At 53.1% G+C, this 18,495-nt stretch overlaps 2 protein-coding genes across 2 annotated transcripts in view; both read left to right on the plus strand.

Moving 5' to 3' along the window:
* LOC132571665 (uncharacterized) overlaps positions 1–18,495 on the plus strand; it is a 58,919-nt gene that overhangs the window by 13,326 nt on the left and 27,098 nt on the right. Inside the window, exons 8-15 of the mRNA XM_060238457.1 lie at positions 4,116–4,281; positions 5,394–5,541; positions 8,031–8,142; positions 8,862–8,991; positions 11,002–11,206; positions 11,383–11,449; positions 17,230–17,372; positions 17,458–17,955. Coding sequence (XP_060094440.1) covers positions 4,116–4,281; positions 5,394–5,541; positions 8,031–8,142; positions 8,862–8,991; positions 11,002–11,206; positions 11,383–11,449; positions 17,230–17,372; positions 17,458–17,955 — 1,469 coding nt within the window. The remainder of the gene's footprint in view (positions 1–4,115; positions 4,282–5,393; positions 5,542–8,030; positions 8,143–8,861; positions 8,992–11,001; positions 11,207–11,382; positions 11,450–17,229; positions 17,373–17,457; positions 17,956–18,495) is intronic.
* LOC132571121 (proteasome subunit beta type-8-like) lies at positions 4,119–11,575 on the plus strand. Its single transcript, XM_060237803.1, has 6 exons — positions 4,119–4,281; positions 5,394–5,541; positions 8,031–8,142; positions 8,862–8,991; positions 11,002–11,206; positions 11,383–11,575. The coding sequence occupies exons 1-6, from the start codon at positions 4,126–4,128 to the stop codon at positions 11,469–11,471; spliced, it is 840 nt and encodes a 279-aa protein (XP_060093786.1). The 5' UTR covers positions 4,119–4,125; the 3' UTR covers positions 11,472–11,575.

Here is an 18,495-nt window from a genome sequence, read left to right on the forward strand (position 1 = left end):
AGATAAAACAGCTTTGGCAGCATGGGGAAGAAGTCGGTCCAGCCAAAAGGAAGAGGGGGAGGGGCTAGCAGTGACTGGAAACCCCCCTCTCCCCCCCCCCGCCATTTTTGCCATTTGCTCGTGTCGTTTTTTCACGCACCGCTTTTGGAAAGGATGTGCTCTCTAGCAGCCAATGGTTCAGGAAGGCGTGTAGCGCGTCATCAGTTGCTAGAGTGAATCCGAGGCGGCAGGTTGACGCGGCCGCGGGGATTCCCCTTTGCTGACGCGTCACACGTGGCCGGCGCCCCCTGGTGTTAGAAAGGAGCCGCGCAGGGCAACACAAACTTTATTAAAGCTGTATTACTACGTTACATCAAGTCGCTTCCGTCTTGTGGCGACGCTATGAATTCATGTGCTCCAGAAAGCCTTAACTTGAGTCGATCCATGTCTTGCATGCTGGGCCTTCATCTTTTCCCAGCTGCCTGCAATTTAGCCAATCTCTTTCCAGTGTTCTCCTAGAATCATAGAGTCGGAAGGGACCTCCAGGGTCATCTAGTCCATCCCCACCTCCCTGCACAATGCAGGAAACTCGCCCTAAATTCACAGGATCTTCATTGCTGTCAGATGGCCATCTATTTTGAACATCTGTTTGCTTGGCACAAAGTTCGACCTTCCCCTTTGCAGAAAAAGACACCGACTCCTCAAAGTCCTGCAGTCAGAGCTCCTATACTGAATTCAGCAGGACGAGCGCCAGTTTGGTGCAGTGGTTAAGTGTGCGGACTCTTAACTGGGAGAACCGGGTTTGATTCCTCCCTCCTCCACTTGCAGCTGCTGGAATGGCCTTGGGTCAGCCATAGCTCTGGCAGAGGTTGTCCTTGAAAGGGCAGCTGCTGTGAGAGCCCTCTCAGCCCCACCCACCTCACAAGGTGTCTGTTGTGGGGGAGGAAGGAAAAGGAGATTGTAGGCCGCTCTGAGACTCTGTCCTTGAAAGGGCAGCTTCTGGGAGAGCCCTCTCAGCACCACCCACCTCACAGGGTGTCTGTTGTGGGGGAGGAAGGGAAAGGAGATTGTGAGCCGCTCTTCGGAGTGGAGGGCGGGATATAAATCCAGTATCTTCTTCTTCTATTTCTTCAGTTGTGGGGGAGGAAGGGAAAGGAGATTGTAGGCCGCTCTGAGCCTCTGTCCTTGAAAGGGCAGCTGCTGTGAGAGCCCTCTCAGCCCCACCCACCTCACAGGGTGTCTGTTGTGGGGGAGGAAGGGAAAGGAGATTGTAGGCCGCTCTGAGCCTCTGTCCTTGAAAGGGCAGCTGCTGTGAGAGCCCTCTCCACCCCACCCACCTCACAGGGTGTCTGTTGTGGGGGAGGAAGATAAAGGAGCTTGTGAGCCGCTCTGAGACCCTGAGATTCAGGGTGGAGGGTGGTATATATATCCAATGTCTTCTTCTTACTTGAGTAAAAGGGAGGAGAAACGAACAGAGGTGCCTCTGATAGATGCCAAGGCTGTTCGTGCATCCCCCTGCCATGAAAAGCTTCCCCGGTTCTGTTTAAGACTCGTCCCCCGCCCCCACCCCCGTGGCTTTTGCAGTGGCCCTTCAAAAACAGCCAGCCTCTGTTTAGAGCAGGATCAAAGAAAAGATACATGAATGACTATTATTAGTCACAGCGTATCGATGGAACTCTCTGGGGCAGTGATGCTGTGTCTTGGTGCTTGGGGGGCCGCAGTGGGAGGGCTTCTGGGGTCCTGGCCCCACTGATGGACCTCCTGTTGGCACTTGTTCGTTTTTGACCGCTGTGTGACACAGAGTGTTGGACTGGAGGGGCCACTGGCCTGATCCAACATGGCTTCTCTTAAGAACATAAGAGAAGCCATGTTGGATCAGGCCAATGTCCCATCCAGTCCAACACTGTGTCAAATAAGAGAAGCCATGTTGGATCAGGCCAGTGGCCCCTCCAGTCCAACACTCTGTGTCACATAAGAACATGAGAGGCCATGTTGGATTAGGCCAATGGCCCCTCCAGTCCAACACTCTGTGTCACATAAGAACATAAGAGAAGCCCTGTTGGATCAGGCCAATGGCCCCTCCAGTCCAACACTCTGTGTCACATAAGAACATAAGAGAAGCCATGTTAGATCAGGCCAGTGGCCCATCCAGTCCGACACTCTGTGTCACATAAGAACATAAGAGAAGCCATGTTGGATCAGGCCAATGTCCCATCCAATCCAACACTGTGTCAAATAAGAGAAGCCATGTTGGATCAGGCCAGTGGCCCCTCCAGTCCAACACTCTGTGTCACATAAGAACATAAGAGAAGCCCTGTTGGATCAGGCCAGTGGCCCATCCAGTCCAACACTCTGAGTCACAGAAGAACATGAGAAGCCATGTTGGATTAGGCCAATGGCCCCTCCAGTCCAACACTCTGTGTCACATAAGAACATAAGAGAAGCCATGTTAGATCAGGCCAGTGGCCCCTCCAGTCCAACACTCTGTGTCACATAAGAACATAAGAGAAGCCCTGTTGGATCAGGCCAGTGGCCCATCCAGTCCAACACTCTGAGTCACAGAAGAACATGAGAAGCCATGTTGGATTAGGCCAATGGCCCCTCCAGTCCAACACTCTGTGTCACATAAGAACATAAGAGAAGCCATGCTGGATCAGGCCAATGGCCCATCCAGTCCAACACTGTGTCACACAGTGGCCAATATATATGTGTGTGTTTGTATGTATACATACACACACACACACACACACACACATATATATATATACTGTGGCTAATAGCCACTGATGGACCTCTGCTCCATATGTTTATCCAATCCCCTCTTGAAGCTGGCTATGCTTGTAGCCGCCACCACCTCCTGTGGCAGTGAATTCCACATGTTAATCACCCTTTGGGTGAAGAAGGACTTCCTTTTATCCGTTCTAACCCGACTGTTCAGCCATTTAATTGAATGCCCATGAGTTCTTGAGTTGTGAGAAAGGAGAAAAGTACTTCTTTTGTACGTTCTTTAACACGTGCACACACACACCTCTCACTATTATGGCTGTGAGCGGAGCTTAAAGTACGGTGCGGTGTAGCGCATAATGTCTTAGAGCCCGGAATTCAAATCCCCACCACGCCACGGAAGCTGTGGGGGGGGGGGGGAAGGGAGCAAATATTGGAAGTTGCTTTTGGGTCCCCTTTGGGGATGTGATGAATGGGGTATGGTTATGAAGAGAAGTGAGGGGAGGTCCCCATGGCCCAGCTTTGCCCTCCCTACGCCGTTGGTGAGAAGAGCCTGCAAGATCCACTGGGTGGGAGGCGCTCAGGGAATCTTTGGCAGGTTGGCCCAGCCGGGGCGGGAGCCCCCCCATAGCAGTGGCCCAGACTCCCCCCCTTCCCAATTCTCACAGCCCCACCCCCCGTCAACCCTGTCCCTCTTCCCCTGCTTTCTGCTAGGCTTGCCAATCCTCAGGCGGGAGCAGGGGATCTAGCTGTTTGCAGCTCCCCCTCCGCCCCCCCCCCCCGCTTTAGGGTCATCAGAAGGAGGGGGGAGGGAAAGGTCTGCTGGCCACTCCATGATTCCCTAGGGAGACTGATTCCCATTGGGCAGAATGGAGTTCAATCGTGCTTGGCACAACCTTGCTCCTGGCTCCGCCCCAGAGTCTCCTGGCTCTGCCCCGAAGTCTCCCGACTCCACCCCAAAGTCTCCCTACCCCACCCCCGAAGTCTCCCGACTCCACCCCAAAGTCTCCCTACTCCACCCCCAAAGTCTCCCGACTCCACCCCCAAGTCTCCCTACTCCACCCCCAAAGTCTCCCGACTCCACCCAAAGTCTCCTGACTCCACCCCCAAAGTCTCCCGACTCCACCCCCAAAGTCTCCCGGCTTCATCCCAAAGTCTCCTGGCTCCACCCGCAGAGTCTCCAGATATTCCTTGAATCGGACTGGGCAACCCTATTTTCTGCCTGGGGAGGGGGAGGCAGCCCCTGACCTCAGCAGAGGGAGCCTTGGCTTGTGGGTTCCCCCGAGCGCCCCCTCCCGGCCACCCTCCCGCTGCCGGCTGGGGGAGGCGAGGCGGGGAAGGGAAGGGAGGGGAAGGGAGGGCGCGGCGTGGCGTGGCGGCTGCCGCTTTCGCTTTCGCTGCGAGGCCGAGAGGGGAGGCGGGATGGCGCTGGAGGCGGTGTGCGGGCTGCCCGCGCGGGGGGAGTGGGGCGCGCCGGGCTCCGGAGGGGCTCTTCTGGGGCTGCAGCCGGGCGGAGTGGCGCATTACGCCTTCGGGGCGCAGGAGGAGGCGCGCATCGCGGTGCCCCCCGGCAGGCAGGTGAGCTTTTGGGGGGCCCCCGCGCAGCTGAGCCCGGAAACTCCCTCCCCGCCGGGACCCCCATGCCCCAGGAGCCGGGAGAGCGCCCCCCACCCCCGGCGCCTGCAGAAGTCTGCTCGGGAGCCTGAGAGCCAGTTTGGGGGGTGGTGAAGTGCGCGGACTCTTATCGGGGAGAAGCGGGTTTGATTCCCCACTCCTCCACTTGCAGCTGCTGGAATGGCCTTGGGTCAGCCAGAGCTCTTGCAGGAGTTGTCCTTGAAAGGGCAGCTGCTGGGAGAGCCCTCTCAGCCCCACCCACCTCACAGGGTGTCTGTTGTGGGGGAGGGAGGGAAAGGAGATTGTGAGCCGCTCTGAGCCTCTGTCCTTGAAAGGGCAGCTCCTGGGAGAGCCCTCTCAGCCCCACCCACCTCACAGGGGTCTGTTGTGAGGGTTAGGGTTAAGGTAGAGGAGATTGTAAGTCGCTTGGAGACTCTGCTTCAGGGAGAAGGGTGGGGTATAAATCTGCAATTCTTCTTCTTCCCCCACCCCAGAGACCCTGTGCTTCTGGGAAGTAGTTGTCACCTCCCGGCTGGGAGACTGGGGTGGAGGGGATGGAGTTTGGAGAGGGACCTCAGCTAAGTGTCACATTCCACTCTCAGTTTTCTCCAGGGGAACTGTAACCCAGAGATCAGCAGCATTTCCAGGAGATCTCCAGGTTCCACCTGGAGGTTGGCTACCATCAGATCTCTGGCTAACTGCATTGTGCTTCGATCGTTCTCTTTGTGTATCCCCCCCTCCGACTTCCTTTTCAGGGGCAGGCCCTGGGCAGTGAAGAAAGGGGCTGCCTTAGAGCATACGCCGAGAGCTTTCCCTTTCAGCACTCCCAGGAACAACAGGGCAAGCTTTGGGACCAAAGTGCAGAGCTTCTGGGTGGACTTGAACCCAGAACCTCCTGTCCCAAGAGGTGGATGCCCAAAGAAAGCCCCCCCACTCCCCCACTGCTCCCTCCAGCCAAGTGCCTGATTGGCAGACAGCAGAAGGGTGAAGGTGGAAATCACAAGACAAAAGGCAGGTGGCTGGGCATGATTTCAGATTCCAAAGATTAAATTCCTTTGCTTCTCCTTTCTCCCCAGCCTTTGGAGTTCCTTCAGTCCCTCCATGCGGGCAGTGGAGATGGGCACCGGATCGAGCTGGCCCACGGCACCACCACCCTGGCCTTCACGTTCCAGCACGGGGTCGTGGTGGCCACCGACTCCCGGGCTTCGGCGGGCAAATATATCGGTGAGTCGCCCCACCCTCTTCTCCCTTGCAGCTCTTCGGGGGGGGGGGAGAGGGGGGCGTTTGGAGTCCGACAACGACACCCTCCCCCACTCCTCCACTTGCAGCTACTGGAATGGCCTTGAGTCAGCCATAGCTCTGGCAGAGGTTGTCCTTGAAACGGCAGCTGCTGTGAGAGCCCTCTCAGTCCCACCCACCTCCCAGGGTGTCTGTTGTAAGCGGAGAAGATAGAGGAGATTGTAAGCTGCTCTGAGACTCTGATTCAGAGAGAAGGGCGGGGTATAAATCTACAGTCCTCTTCTTCTTCACTTGCACCTGCTAGCATGGCCTTGGGTCAGCCATAGCTCTGGCGGAGGTTGTCCTTGAAAGGGCAGCTGCTGTGAGAGCCCTCTCAGCCCCACCCACCTCACAGGATGTCTGTTGGGGAGGAAGGGAAAGGAGATTGTAGGCTGCTCTGAGCCTCTGTCCTTGAAAGGGCAGCTGCTGTGAGAGCCCGCTCCAGCCCCACCCACCTCACAGGGTGTCTGTTGGGGAGGAAGGGAAAGGAGATTGTAGGCCGCTCTGTGGCTCTGTCCTTGAAAGGGCAGCTGCTATGAGAGCCCTTGCAGCCCCACCCATCTCACAGGGTGTCTTTTGTGGGGGAGGAAGGGAAAGGAGATTGTGGGCTGCTCTGAGCCTCTGTCCTTGAAAGGGCAGCTGCTGTGAGTGCCCTCTCAGCCCCACCCACCTCACATGGTGCTTGTTGTGGGGGAGGGAGATAAAGGAGATTGTAGGCCGCTCTGTGGCTCTGTCCTTGAAAGGGCAGCTGCTGTGAGAGCCCTCTCCAGCCCCACCCACCTCACAGGGTGTCTGTTGTGGGGGAGGAAGGGAAAGGAGATTGTGGCCCGCTCTGAGCCTCTGTACTTGAAAGGGCAGCTGCTGTGAGAGCCCTCTCAGCCCCACCCACCTCACAGGGTGTCTGTTGTGGGGGAGGAAGGGAAAGGAGATTGTGGGCCGCTCTGAGCCTCTGTCCTTGAAAGGGCAGCTGCTGTGAGAGCCCTCTCCAGCCCCACCCACCTCACAGGGTGTCTGTTTGGGAAGAAGGGAAAGGAGATTGTAGGCCGCTCTGAGACTCTGTCCTTGAAAGGGCAGCTGCTGTGAGAGCCCTCTCAGCCCAACCCACCTCACAGGGTGTCTGTTGGGGAGGAAGGAAAAGGAGATTGTAGGCCGCTCTGAGCCTCTGTCCTTGAAAGGGCAGCTGCTGGGAGAGCCCTCTCAGCCCCACCCACCTCACAGGGTGTCTGTTGTGGGGGAGGGAGATAAAGGAGATTGTGAGCCGCTCTGTGAGTGGAGGGCAGAATATAAATCCAATCTCTTCTTCTTCTTTCTCCTGGGCTTTGGGCATCCCTGCAACAGGCCACCTTCAGACGTGTGGCTGTGAAAAGCAGCACAGGTTGGCAGGCTTTCAGAGCTCTGCGGATACCAGCCGGACCTGTTTGACCGAACGCAGCATAGTGTCCCTCTCAAAGCTCTTTAAGCCAGGGGTCCCAAACGTTGTGCCCAATTTGGCACCTGTCGACATCTTTCCTGGCACCCACCAAATGGTTTTTGAAAGCGGGGGTGGGGGTGGGGGTGGTTGGCTATTTGCCCAGTAAGGCATCTGATTGGCCCTAAGATTAAAAGTTATAGTGAGCTTCTGCCTGAAGTGTCAAATAGTTACTATCACCAGGCCTTGTTTGGGGCAGGAGCGCACAGGAGAGGAACTTCTACATTTTATTGTGCTCTTTCTTTCTCCCCCCCTCCCGCCACCCAAATAGACTTGCTTCTGGGCTCCATGCTTCAAGCCCCCTGTGAGGATTTTGCAGACCACTTCAGATTTGACAAACTTTCTAAGATTTTTCCCCACCCCCAAAAAACCTGGGAAAATAACTCAAATGTACAAAGCAGGCAGATAGAAATTGTCCTCATGCCACTGGGGCCACGCAGGAGAAAGTCATGTAAAAAAAATATAAGGAAAGGAATGGTCCCCTGTGCAAGCACCAGTCGTTTCCAACTCTGGGGTGATGTTGCTTTCACAACGTTATCACGGCAGACTTTTGACGGGGTGGTTTGCCATTGCCTCCCCCAGTCACCTACACTTCCCCCCCAACAAGCTGGGGACTCATTTTACCAACCTCGGAAGGATGGACGGCTGAGTCAACCTTGAGCTGGCTACCTGAACCAGCTTCCGCTGGGATCGAACTCTGGTCGTAAGCAGAGAGTTCAGATCACAGTGCTGCAGCGTTGCCACTCTGCGGCACGGGGCCGCTTCAAAAACAAAAAAAGGGAAAATTAGTTTGCTCTGGGGCCATTTTTTTCCTGAGCTGAGACCGAAATGCACGAGCTGGAGGCGAAAGAACCGTGAGCCAGCTGTTGTAACTCAGCTTACAGGGAACACTGGGGTGCTGTTCTGGATGTGGAGTCACCCTTCCTCTCCCCCCCGTCCATCTCTCCACTCTCCCCTCCCCTCACAGCCACTCTGCTTTGCAACAAAGTGATCGAGATCAACCCTTACCTGCTGGGGACCATGTCCGGAAGTGCGGCCGACTGCCAGTACTGGGAGCGACTCCTGGCCAAACACTGCAGGTGAGTCTTCGGGAGGGGGGGGGGGGTGTTTAAGCGAGGACTCCCTCTGGGCCTGGCCTGGTTGGGAGGAATCTGGGACTCTCCTCCACTCCCGTTGGTTCATCTGAAGATGTCGCTTGTTTGAAAGAATGGCAGGCCAGTTATGCCGGGCTAGAGGGACCACTGGTCTGGCCCTGCGGAGCCCTTCTTATAGGGGACTTCCAGGTTCGGAGGTGGGAAACCTCTGAAGATTCCCCCATGAACCTCTTCTGCCACCTGTCCTTGCCCGTGCTTCCAATTGTCCAGAGTCATGGAGGAGGGACACACGGGTGGTGCCCAGCGGTGGCGCTTGACCTTCCTCCCCCCACAACAGACACCCTGTGAGTATTCCCTCTAAGTGGAGTTTTTTAGCCTCCGGCTCACACAGTTTCGTCTCAGCTCAGGAAATATGGCAAGGCAAACTAATTCATGTAGCAGCTCACAACTTTAGCGCCAGAAGCTCACAAAGTAGAGTTTTTGCTCACAAGTCTCCACAGCTTAGAAGGAGCACTGCCTGTGAGGTGGGTGGGACTGAGAGAGCTCTGACAGAAGCTGCCCTTTCAAGGACAACTCCTACAAGAGCTCTGGCTGACCCGAGGCCATTCCAGCAGCTGCAAGTGGAGGAGTGGGGGAATCAAACCCGGTTCTGGAACTGGCCCCGCTTTGACTCCCCGCTCTCTGCCACACTTTCCCACCTCCAGGCTGTATTACCTGCGCAACAAGGAACGGATCAGCGTCTCGGCGGCCTCCAAGCTCCTGGCGAACATGCTCTCCGAGTACCGGGGGATGGGCCTCTCCGTGGGCAGCATGCTCTGCGGCTGGGACAAAAAGGTACCCACCCCACTGGGGGTTGTTTTTTGGGGGGGGGGGCTGCTGGCCAAGGGGGGGAGGAGAACATGAGAAGAGCCATGCTCAAAAGATGGGTCCCTCACAATAAAGGGTGCTGCAGTGCGGGGGAGACCCTGGGGCTCTTTGCCCTCCCAGATGTAGGGTTGCCAAGTGCAGTTCAAGAACTATCTGGGAACTTCGGGGGTGGCGCCAAGAGACACTAGGGGTGGAGCCAGGAGACACTGGGGGTGGAGCCAGGAGCAAGGGTGTGACAAGCATAATTGAACTCCAAAGGGAGTTCTGGCCATCACATTGAAAGGGACCGCACACCTTTTCAATGCCTTCCCTTCATTGGAAACAATGAAGGATAGGGGCACAGATAGCCGCCCTGAGCCTGCCTAGGCGGGGAGGGCGGGATATAAATAAAATTTATTATTATTATTCTTTGGGGACTCGTAGAATTGGACCTCCGGGTCCAGTCCTTTTGAAACGTGGAGGGTATTTTGGGGAGAGGCACTGGATGCTCCGCTGAAAATTTGGTGCCTCTACCTCAGATAGAAGAGCTGGTCAGGTCAGAATCCCAAGTGTGTTGTCCCAAACCTGTCCTCCCCGCACGCAAGTCAATACCATACAAGGAGGAGACCAATACTGTAATGAAGCAAACGTTTAATGCATTAAGAGAGGGAAAGGATTCAAACTATCCTTCCCAAATTAGAAGTGCAGCAAGCAGGAAATTTATACACATCTTAATGGACAGAACACCTACTGATAAGCTAAAATCACACGTCTTAGCTCATTTCCCAGTTACCATGTTAGTACAAATGATTACAACATTACAGGGGTGTGGAAGTAACCTTTTGAAGGGTCCAGGTATACATAAAAGGGGTTCTTTGCAATTCAAAGAATACATTATTTGGTTCAAAGAGCAAGCATCCTACTAACCTCATCAATATGCGGACTGATATAGAACACAGATATGTTAGCTAAATTAAGTAAAAACCAGTTCTCCTGCCTCCAACTCCTTCCGCCAGTCAGCCAGGTAAACCAGACGTTTCTTATTTACTGCGTTCTCTAAAATCTATAGTCAGAGAACTCAAATCAATTCTGGCCTCAAAGCCTTTCTGTATCTTGGACATTTTATTAAACCCCAAAATTAAATCTGGGTCCATCAAGTGTAACGTGTGTTGGGGTCCTTAGAATCATAGAATCCTAGAGTTGGAAGGGACCTCCAGAGTCATCTAGTCCAGGGGTTGCCAATGGTAGCTCTCCAGATGTTTTTGGCCTACAACTCCCATCAGCCTCAGCCAGCATGGCCAATGGCTGATGGGAGTTGTAGGCCAAAAACATCTGGAGAGCTACCGCTGGCCACCCCTGATCTAGTCCAGCCCCCTGCTCTCTCTCTCTCGGCTTGACTTCACGAACGAAGATTTAAGAAGGGTGCAGTAGTCCACGTCTGCTGCAGGCTCGCTGGTGGCTGACAAGACCAATGCGGGACAGGCAGGTCCGGCCACAGTGGCTGCAGGGAAAAGTCTGATTTGGGGTTGGTGCTGTAGCAGTGCGATTCTTCCTCAATCTCCTTTTGTCCTCAAGACCAGCTATGCGTGCGTTCTCAAAGGAAGAGACAGCCTGGTGGACGGTGTGCCTCCATGCTTTTGCATGCACAATGCAGGAAACTCACGAACACCTCCCCCTGAATTCACAGGATCCGCATTGCTTCTCAAAGGCAATTTGAAGGGAGGGAAGGGGTTCATCTCTAGCCCCAGGAGCATGTTGCTGGTTTTGGTGAGAGCCTGTTTTAGTTTTGCACGTTCCACTGGCGTAAAGGAGAGATCACAGTGTACTTGTCTGCCAGGATGCTTAGAGCCGACTGAGAGACTGGGGAATGATAGGACTCCAGGGACCATCTTAAATAACATGGAAAGAATGATATCAAGGACTTCTTAGCTTCTGAGGAGAAGAGCATCCACTGAGCTCCAGGGTTACAGCAGCCCCTTCCTCCCCAATTCTCTACAGGGTCCTGGCCTTTACTACATAGACGACAATGGGGTGCGCCTATCGGGCCCCCTCTTTTCCACGGGAAGTGGAAACTCTTATGCTTACGGGGTGCTGGACAGCGGATACCGCCCCGATCTCAGCGTGGAAGAGGCCTACGACCTGGGCAGGCGGGCTATCACTTATGCCACCCACCGGGACGCCTATTCTGGAGGGGCGGTGAACAGTAAGTTCTCTTGACCTCTGCCCTGGAACTACTCCTGGCCTCCTTCAGTGTTGCCTGTCTCAGTCTGGCCCCATTGGGTTTTTTTTCCTGGGGGGAACATGCAGGCGTTCGGTGAGAGCCTGCTCCAGTTTTGCTCATTTCACACTGGCGGTGTGGTGTCTCCCTGTGCCCTGCAGTGTATCACATGAAGGAAGATGGCTGGATCCGGGTCGGCCGCACCGACGTCGCCATGCTGCTCGACCAGTACGCAGAGGCCAAGAAATGAGACACGATGGGCCAAGAACCTTATGTGCTGGAAGTTTTTTGACACTCAGGGCTGAAGGGGAAAAGGGACGGGGGCTTCGTGACAATAAAGAGACCTGGAATATTTGCTTTGGTTTGTTATTTGAGAAGGTTGTTACAAACATCTGGGGGAAAAGGAAAGGAAAGGTCCCCTGTGCAAGCACCAGTCGTTTCCGACTCTGGGGTGACGTTGCTTTCACAGCGTTTTCATGGCAGACTTTTGATTCCCCACTCCTCCACTTGCAACTCCTGGCATGGCCTTGGGTCAGCCATAGCGTTCGCAGGAGTTTTATTTGAAAGGGCAGCTTCTGGGAGAGCTCTCTCATAAGAACATAAGAGAAGCCATGTTGGATCAGGCCAATGGCCCATCCAGTCCAACACTCTGTGTCACACAAGAACATAAGAGAAGCCCTGTTGGATCAGGCCAATGGCCCATCCAGTCCAACACTCTGTGTCACACAGTGGCCAGTATATGTGTGTTTGTGTATATATATATATATATACACACACACACACACACATATACATACGTACATACACACACACACACACACACACATATATATATATATATACTGTGGCTAATAGCCACTGATGGACCTCTGCTCCATATTTTTATCCAATCCCCTCTTGAAGCTGGCTATGCTTGTAGCCACCACCACCTCCTGTGGCAGTGAATTCCACATGTTAATCACCCTTTGGGTGAAGAAGTACTCTCAGCCCCACCCACCTCACAGGGTGTCTGTTGTGAGGGGAGAAGAGATAGCAGATTGTAACCTGCTCTGAGTCTCTGATTCAGAGTGAAGGGCGGGGTATAAATCTGCAGTCTTCTTCTCTTTCACCTATTTTTTTCCACACAATTTCTTTCTTTCTTTATTTGTTTTAGTATATTTCTATTCCGCCCATTCCCGGTGGGGCTCAGGGCAGAGCAGAACATATAATAAAACAAGAAAATGCAATAAAAACATTTTATAAACAAACAACTCAACACCACTCAGAAAATTTACCACAAAATTTACCACCCTGCTTCTGTTAATGCAGCCCAATATTGCATTTGCCTTTTTAGCCACCGCATCACACTGTTGACTCATGCTCAGCGTATGGTCCATTAAGACTCCTAGATCCTTTTTGCACAGACTACTGCCCAGACAAGTCTCCCCATCCTATAACCAGGCATTGGCTTTTTCCTACCTAATGCAGAACTTTACAGAAGACTAGGCTGTGGATCAGGGAACAGCTTAAGTCTGCTTGTAGGGCAGAGCCCCCTAACTATGGGGATGCATGATTCCCTGCTGTCTGGAACTTACTGTGGAACTTTTAAAGTTGGTGTTTTTGATAATTGCAATTGGATTCATATCTAAGGAACGAGAAGCATGAATCAGGAACCGGAAAACAACCGACTTCAGCCTTAGAACAAAGCAGTAGACAAGTGCGCCTTTAAGACCAAAAAAGCTTTATTCAGAATGTAAGCTTTCGTATGCTCTTAAGCAGACTTCATCAGACAAAATGGGAATGGCAAGCAGCAGTTATTAATATAAGTGGGCACTGAGTTGGTACGTAGAATCCTGGGGATGTTTTTAGCAGATTAAAAGAATCACAAATAGGGATCTGTGTTTGTTAGTGTTAGAACAAAGCAGGGCTGAGAAAACACTGGAAGGTGATAAAAGCAGACTGCTGTCCTAGGTGCGAAGTGCCATAAATCTAGGTAGCATTCTGGCTTTGTTAGTTTAAATAGAGGGCATGGTTTCTCAAGAGATTATAACATCCATATAGTTTGCCATGTTTTCTATCTAATATTAGTTCCCGTCTCCAAGAGGTTCTGGAATGGTCACCTGCCTCTTTGTGGGGCCTGTTGATCTCCCGGAATGTCACCTGATCTCCAGACCACAGTGGGAAGTTTCTCTTGAGAAAAATGGCTGTTTTGGAGGGTGGGGTTTTCAATCCCCAGTTGGGAGCAGGGGATCCCCCAGTTTGCAGGCTCTCTCCCCACTTCAGGATCATCAGGAAGGGGGGGGCGGGGAATGTCTCCTGGGCACTCCGTTATTCCCTATGGAGATCAATTCCCATAGGGTATAACGGAGCATTGATCCACAGGTATCTGAGGCTCTGGGAGAGGTGTTACTGGTCTTTTTTTAGATAGAGGCACAAAATTTTCAGCATAGCATCCAAGCCCTCTCCTCAAAATTCCCTCCAAGTTTTAAAAAGATTGGAGCAGGGAGTCGAATTCTATGAACCCCAAAAGAAGGTGCCCCTATCCATTACTGCCAATGGAGGGAAGGCATTTAAAAAGCATGTGGTCCCTTTCAATGCAATGGCCAGAACTCCCTTTGGAGTTCAATTTCCTTGCCACACACCCTTGCTCCTGACTCCACCCCCAAAGTCTCCTGGCTCCTCCCCCAAAGTCCCCAAATATCTCCTGCACTAGACTTGGCAACCCTAGCTGAGGTTCCTTCTCCAAACCCCACCCTCCCGGAACTGCACCCACAAAATCCCCCCCACGCCAAATTTTCCCACCTGGAGTTGGCAACCCTGGATTTTTGAGCTCAGGTGCTAATTAGCAAGCCAGAAAAAATCAGGTCACGTGTGAAAAGGAAGACCAGCTTGGATTTCCTAGCACGGGTTAGCAGCCCCCACCTAGCTGGCCTCCTAGCTCCGTTCCGGCTTTTCATCCGATTCTGTCGTCCAGCGGCGGCGGCTGTTCCATATGCGGAGCGCGGGCTCCCTCTTGTGGCCGGAAGAGGAAGTGGCGCGGCGGGGGCTGGACCGGGGCTGGGTTTCCCCCGTTGAAAACGAAACTAACCAATTCGAGACTCCTTCGCAGCTCCCTTCCAGAAGAGCTCCGGGGCGCGGGGGTAAGTAAGACGGGGTTTGGGGCAGAAGAAGGAGCCAACGCAAGAGTTATGGGGCGGGGGAGTGTGGGTGCATTGGAGGGGGCTGGACGGGCACGCAGCAAAGCGGAACGCGGGTTTCTTTTGCTTTGCTTTTCGAAACGGTGGGTCAGTTTCTGGTGGGGGCAACCGCCCTGGCTCCCTCTCTTCAAGGATTAACTCGGCTCGGGGGATCTCCTGATCTCGAAAGGGCAGGACCCCAAAGCGTCCTTTTTTCTGCTGTTTTTAAAATCGGCCCAGCTCCGTTTCAGCAGAAAGGAGTCTGTGGTCCAGGCGCTGCCAGTGTTCGCTCTGAGCTGCAGAGTCCTGGGAGCAAGAAGTCAACTTTGGGAGCGAATGGCATTCAAGTTGGGAGCTCCTGGCATTCAAAACTGTGAGCTGCAGGGGACATTTTGTAGAAAAATAAGTGGTGGAGCTCATCCGGGGCTTGTTATGTAGCGGCACCTACTGTTCAATGGACAAGGAGGTGGAACTCTCAGAAAGGTGCAGGAGCTGTGCTCCTGTGAGCTCCCACTGCATCTGAGGCCTGGTGAGCCCCTGCATCAATTAGGGTGCTCTGGGGTCATCCTTCCTGAGCTAAGACAAAAAGGTGTGAGCTGGAGGCTAAAAACCTGTGAGCTAGCTCACGCTCACTCAGCTTAGAGGGAACCCTGCTCTGGGGCCATCCTTCCTGAGCTAAGACAAAAAGGTGTGAGCTGGAGGGTAAAAATCTGTGAGCTAGCTCACACTCACTCAGCTTAGAGGGAACACTGCTCTGGGGTCATCCTTCCTGAGTTAAGACAAAAAGGTGTGAGCTGGAGGGTAAAAATCTGTGAGCTAGCTCACGCTCACTCAGCTTACGGGGAACACTGCTCTGGGGCCATCCTTCCTGAGCTAAGACAGAAATGTGTGAGCTGGAAGGTAAAAATCTGTGAGCTAGCTCACGCTCACTCAGCTTAGAGGGAACACTGCTCTGGGGCCATCCTTCCTGAGCTAAGACAAAAAGGTGTGAGCTGGAGGGTAAAAATCTATGAGCTAGTTCACGCTCACTCAGCTTAGAGGGAACACTGCTCAGAGCACAGGTTTCTGTGGCCACAGCAGGTCTCTGGGGAAAGGGTCGCGGCTGGAAGGCCAACCGAAGCCGGCCAGAGTCTCAGCTGGGGATATTGAAACCTCCCCTTGAGGGCTCCTCTTGTGCCCATTTTACAGATGAGGTGCTAGAGGTGACGTGACCAAGGCTGCCGCAGTGAAGCTGTGGCAGAGAGAGGGAGCCTAGAGTTTGGTTTCCTCGGCCTAGGGCTCGCTCCCGGCTGGTTTTTGCTGTGTTTTTAGTTGGCTTCAGAAAGGTGGAAGGGGAAGATCCGTTGTCAGAAATCTTTTTGTAGGGGAAGGTATCAGGGTGCCGGGCGTGTGTTTGTGTTTACTAATTACTAGATTAAAATTAACAAACACACCCCTGCGAACTAATTGAAAGAAGGAAGGAAATTGCCCAAAGCGCCATGGCTTTAAACAAAATGTTCAGATTTAAATGCAGACAAGAAAGAGAAGACTGAGGAAGATTGGGGTGGGGGGTGTTGCAGATGCAATAGAGGGCACCACCCCCACCACTAGCTGCAGCTGGGGGGGTAGGCTGGGAAAAACCCTCCACCATTGCTGTGAAAAGCAATTCTGCTTTTCCTTGTGGGACTGGGAATTATGGGTGGAGTTTTATTCAGTTATGGGAAGGAAGATGTGCATTTGGGCTGATGGGGATTTTTTTTCCCACTTGGGGGTCACCGCCCCCCGCCCCAGGCAAGCCAGTAATGACCTCTTCCTGACAAAGATGTTCCTTTTGGGGAAATCTGGCAAGTGTGCAACCATGGCTTGCTTTGCTCTCCTTTTGGACTGGCAACACAATTTTGAGCTGCTCCGCTAATGCCCATGTTACAGAAGGGAGCAAAAGGGGGCAGGAGGGGAGGGGCCACGGCTGTGGGGCTGGCCACTCGTTGGGCATGCAGACAGTCTCTGGTTCAGCCCCAAGGATCCCCACACAAGTCACTTTCAGTGGTGGCCCCCTAGCCTTTGGAACACCCTCAAAGCTCACCGAGTGCCTCCTTTACTTTATTTCAGGCCCCAGCCCCAAAGACATCTTTTTACCCAGGCTTTTAATGGTGGGAAGGGGTTATCTCACCCCCTTGAATAACTCCATTTTGCAAATGTTGCAGAAAGCCAGGAGAATGGAAGCAAGCTTTCTTTCTTTCTTTCTTTCTTTCTTTCTTTCTTTCTTTCTTTCTTTCTTTCTTTCTTTCTTTCTTTCTTTCTTTCTTTCTTTCTTTCTTTCTTTCTTTCTTTCTTTCTCTCTCTTTCTCTTTCTCTCTCTCTCTCTCTCTCTTTCTTTCTTTCTTTCTTTCTTTCTTTCTTTCTTTCTCTTTCTCTCTCTTTCTCTTTCTCTCTCTCTCTCTCTCTTTCTAGCAGGAGCTCCTTTGCCAATTAGCCACGCACTCCTGATGGAGCCAATCCTCCAAGAGCTTACAGGGCTCTTCTTACAGGGCCTACTGTAAGATCTTGGAGAATTGGCTGCATAAGAGGGGTGTGGCCTAATATGCAAAGGCGTTCCTGCTACAAAAACAGAAAAGCCCTGAGTGCAACTCTGTGAGGTTAGCAGCCCAGTTAAAGGAGTGAACTGTTTCTTTGTCCATCCAAAAAGAGGGAAGGTAATCTGTTGGTTGGACGTTCTAGCGGGGGTGGGGGAGCAAGTGTTGGAATGATGCATCCTTTTAAAGCTTTTATTTAAAATATTAATAATAGCTGGATAAGAAACAAGCATGAACCAGCCTGGTTGAAGCAGAGCCGTCCCTTTGGCATCGTTTCAGCCTCCCTGTTTCACTCCTATAGGCCCATTTTCAAAGCAAGAGCAAAAGTTGTGGCATCCAAACCGACAAAACAGCTCCAAGCCTCAAGGCGGGTTCTTGCGAAAGAACATCCGGACCCGACACGTTGCCCAGACATCTGTTCCTCAGAGATGCAGGCAGAGTTCAGTGGGCTGAAATGAATCCTCCAGGGACCGATCTGAAACTCTTTTGAGGCCTTGAAAAGCTGACTTTTATTTCCCTCTCCCCACAGTTTCTGCCGCCATGGGCCTCGCCACCACCTTCTGCTCAGCTGCCCTCCTGCTTCTCTGCGACGTTGCCCTCCTCTCCTTGCTAGACCTGGGGCGGCCCTCCCTAGCCCTCCTGGGGGTCCCGGCGACATGGCTGGAGGCCGGGCTGCGCCTGACAGTTCTCTTGGGGGTCTGGAGGCTGCTGTCTCTGGCCTGGCCCTCCCAGGTCCCTCCTGAGGCCGTGGTGACCTTGTGTCTGTTACCCACCCTTTACTACTCCGTGGGGCAGTGGTTCGGAGACCCCCCTCTCCTGCTCTCTTCAGCCCCGCGGTCCTGGCTGCTGCTGGGCTATGGGGCAGTGGCTGCGGTCTGCCTCACTTGGTGGGCTCTGGGGCAGGGGGGCAGCAGGGGAGAAAGCAAGAAAGAAGACAGGGCCACCTTGTGGAAACTGCTGAGGCTATTAACTCCGGATGCCCCGTACCTGGGCGGCGCGTTTGTCTTCCTCACTATTGCAGTGATTGGTGAGTGTGAGCACGGCCTGTCCGTGCACAAGTCCTGGCGAATGTGCAGGTTGGTGGATGTGCAGGAGAGATTTTTCTCAATCGGGTTGTGTTTAATAAAAAAGGAAAAGATAAGGGAGGGGAAAAGGTTGAATTGGGCTGCTTCCCCAAAGACCTGATTTACTCTATGGTTCTTGTTGCTCCTGCAGCGACTAGAGAGCAGTTTCCCCCATATTATCTTTGTTTTAGCCCCCCCCCAGCTACATTCCCCCCTCCTTCCAATCAGGAATTGGTAATGCACTTTAGCATTATAGCATATTCTTTGCCTATTAGGCCACACACCCCTGATGTAGCCAATCCTCCAAAAGCTTACAGGGCTCTTTGTACAGGGCCTACTGCAAGCTCCAGGAAGATTGGCTACATCATCGGGGTGTGGCCTAATATGCAAAGGAGGTCCTGCTAGAATTCCTTACAGGGCTCTTCGCACAGGGCCTACTGGAAGCTCCAGGAGGATTGGCTGCATCAGGGGGGTGCGGCCTAATATGCAAAGGAGGTCCTGCT

This window comes from Heteronotia binoei, chromosome 5 (genome assembly GCF_032191835.1).
Source record: "Heteronotia binoei isolate CCM8104 ecotype False Entrance Well chromosome 5, APGP_CSIRO_Hbin_v1, whole genome shotgun sequence".
Taxonomy (NCBI): domain Eukaryota; kingdom Metazoa; phylum Chordata; class Lepidosauria; order Squamata; family Gekkonidae; genus Heteronotia; species Heteronotia binoei.

What these genes read in the sequence shown, in the direction of transcription:
- LOC132571121 (XM_060237803.1), top strand. Translation starts at nt 4,126, where the DNA reads ATGGCGCTGGAGGCGGTGTGCGGGCTGCCCGCGCGGGGGGAGTGGGGC. An exon ending in TCTGCGGCTGGGACAAAAAG is followed by an intron (nt 8,992 to 11,001) that starts GTACCCACCCCA and finishes AATTCTCTACAG; the next exon opens with GGTCCTGGCCTTTACTACAT. An exon ending in TTCTGGAGGGGCGGTGAACA is followed by an intron (nt 11,207 to 11,382) that starts GTAAGTTCTCTT and finishes TGTGCCCTGCAG; the next exon opens with TGTATCACATGAAGGAAGAT.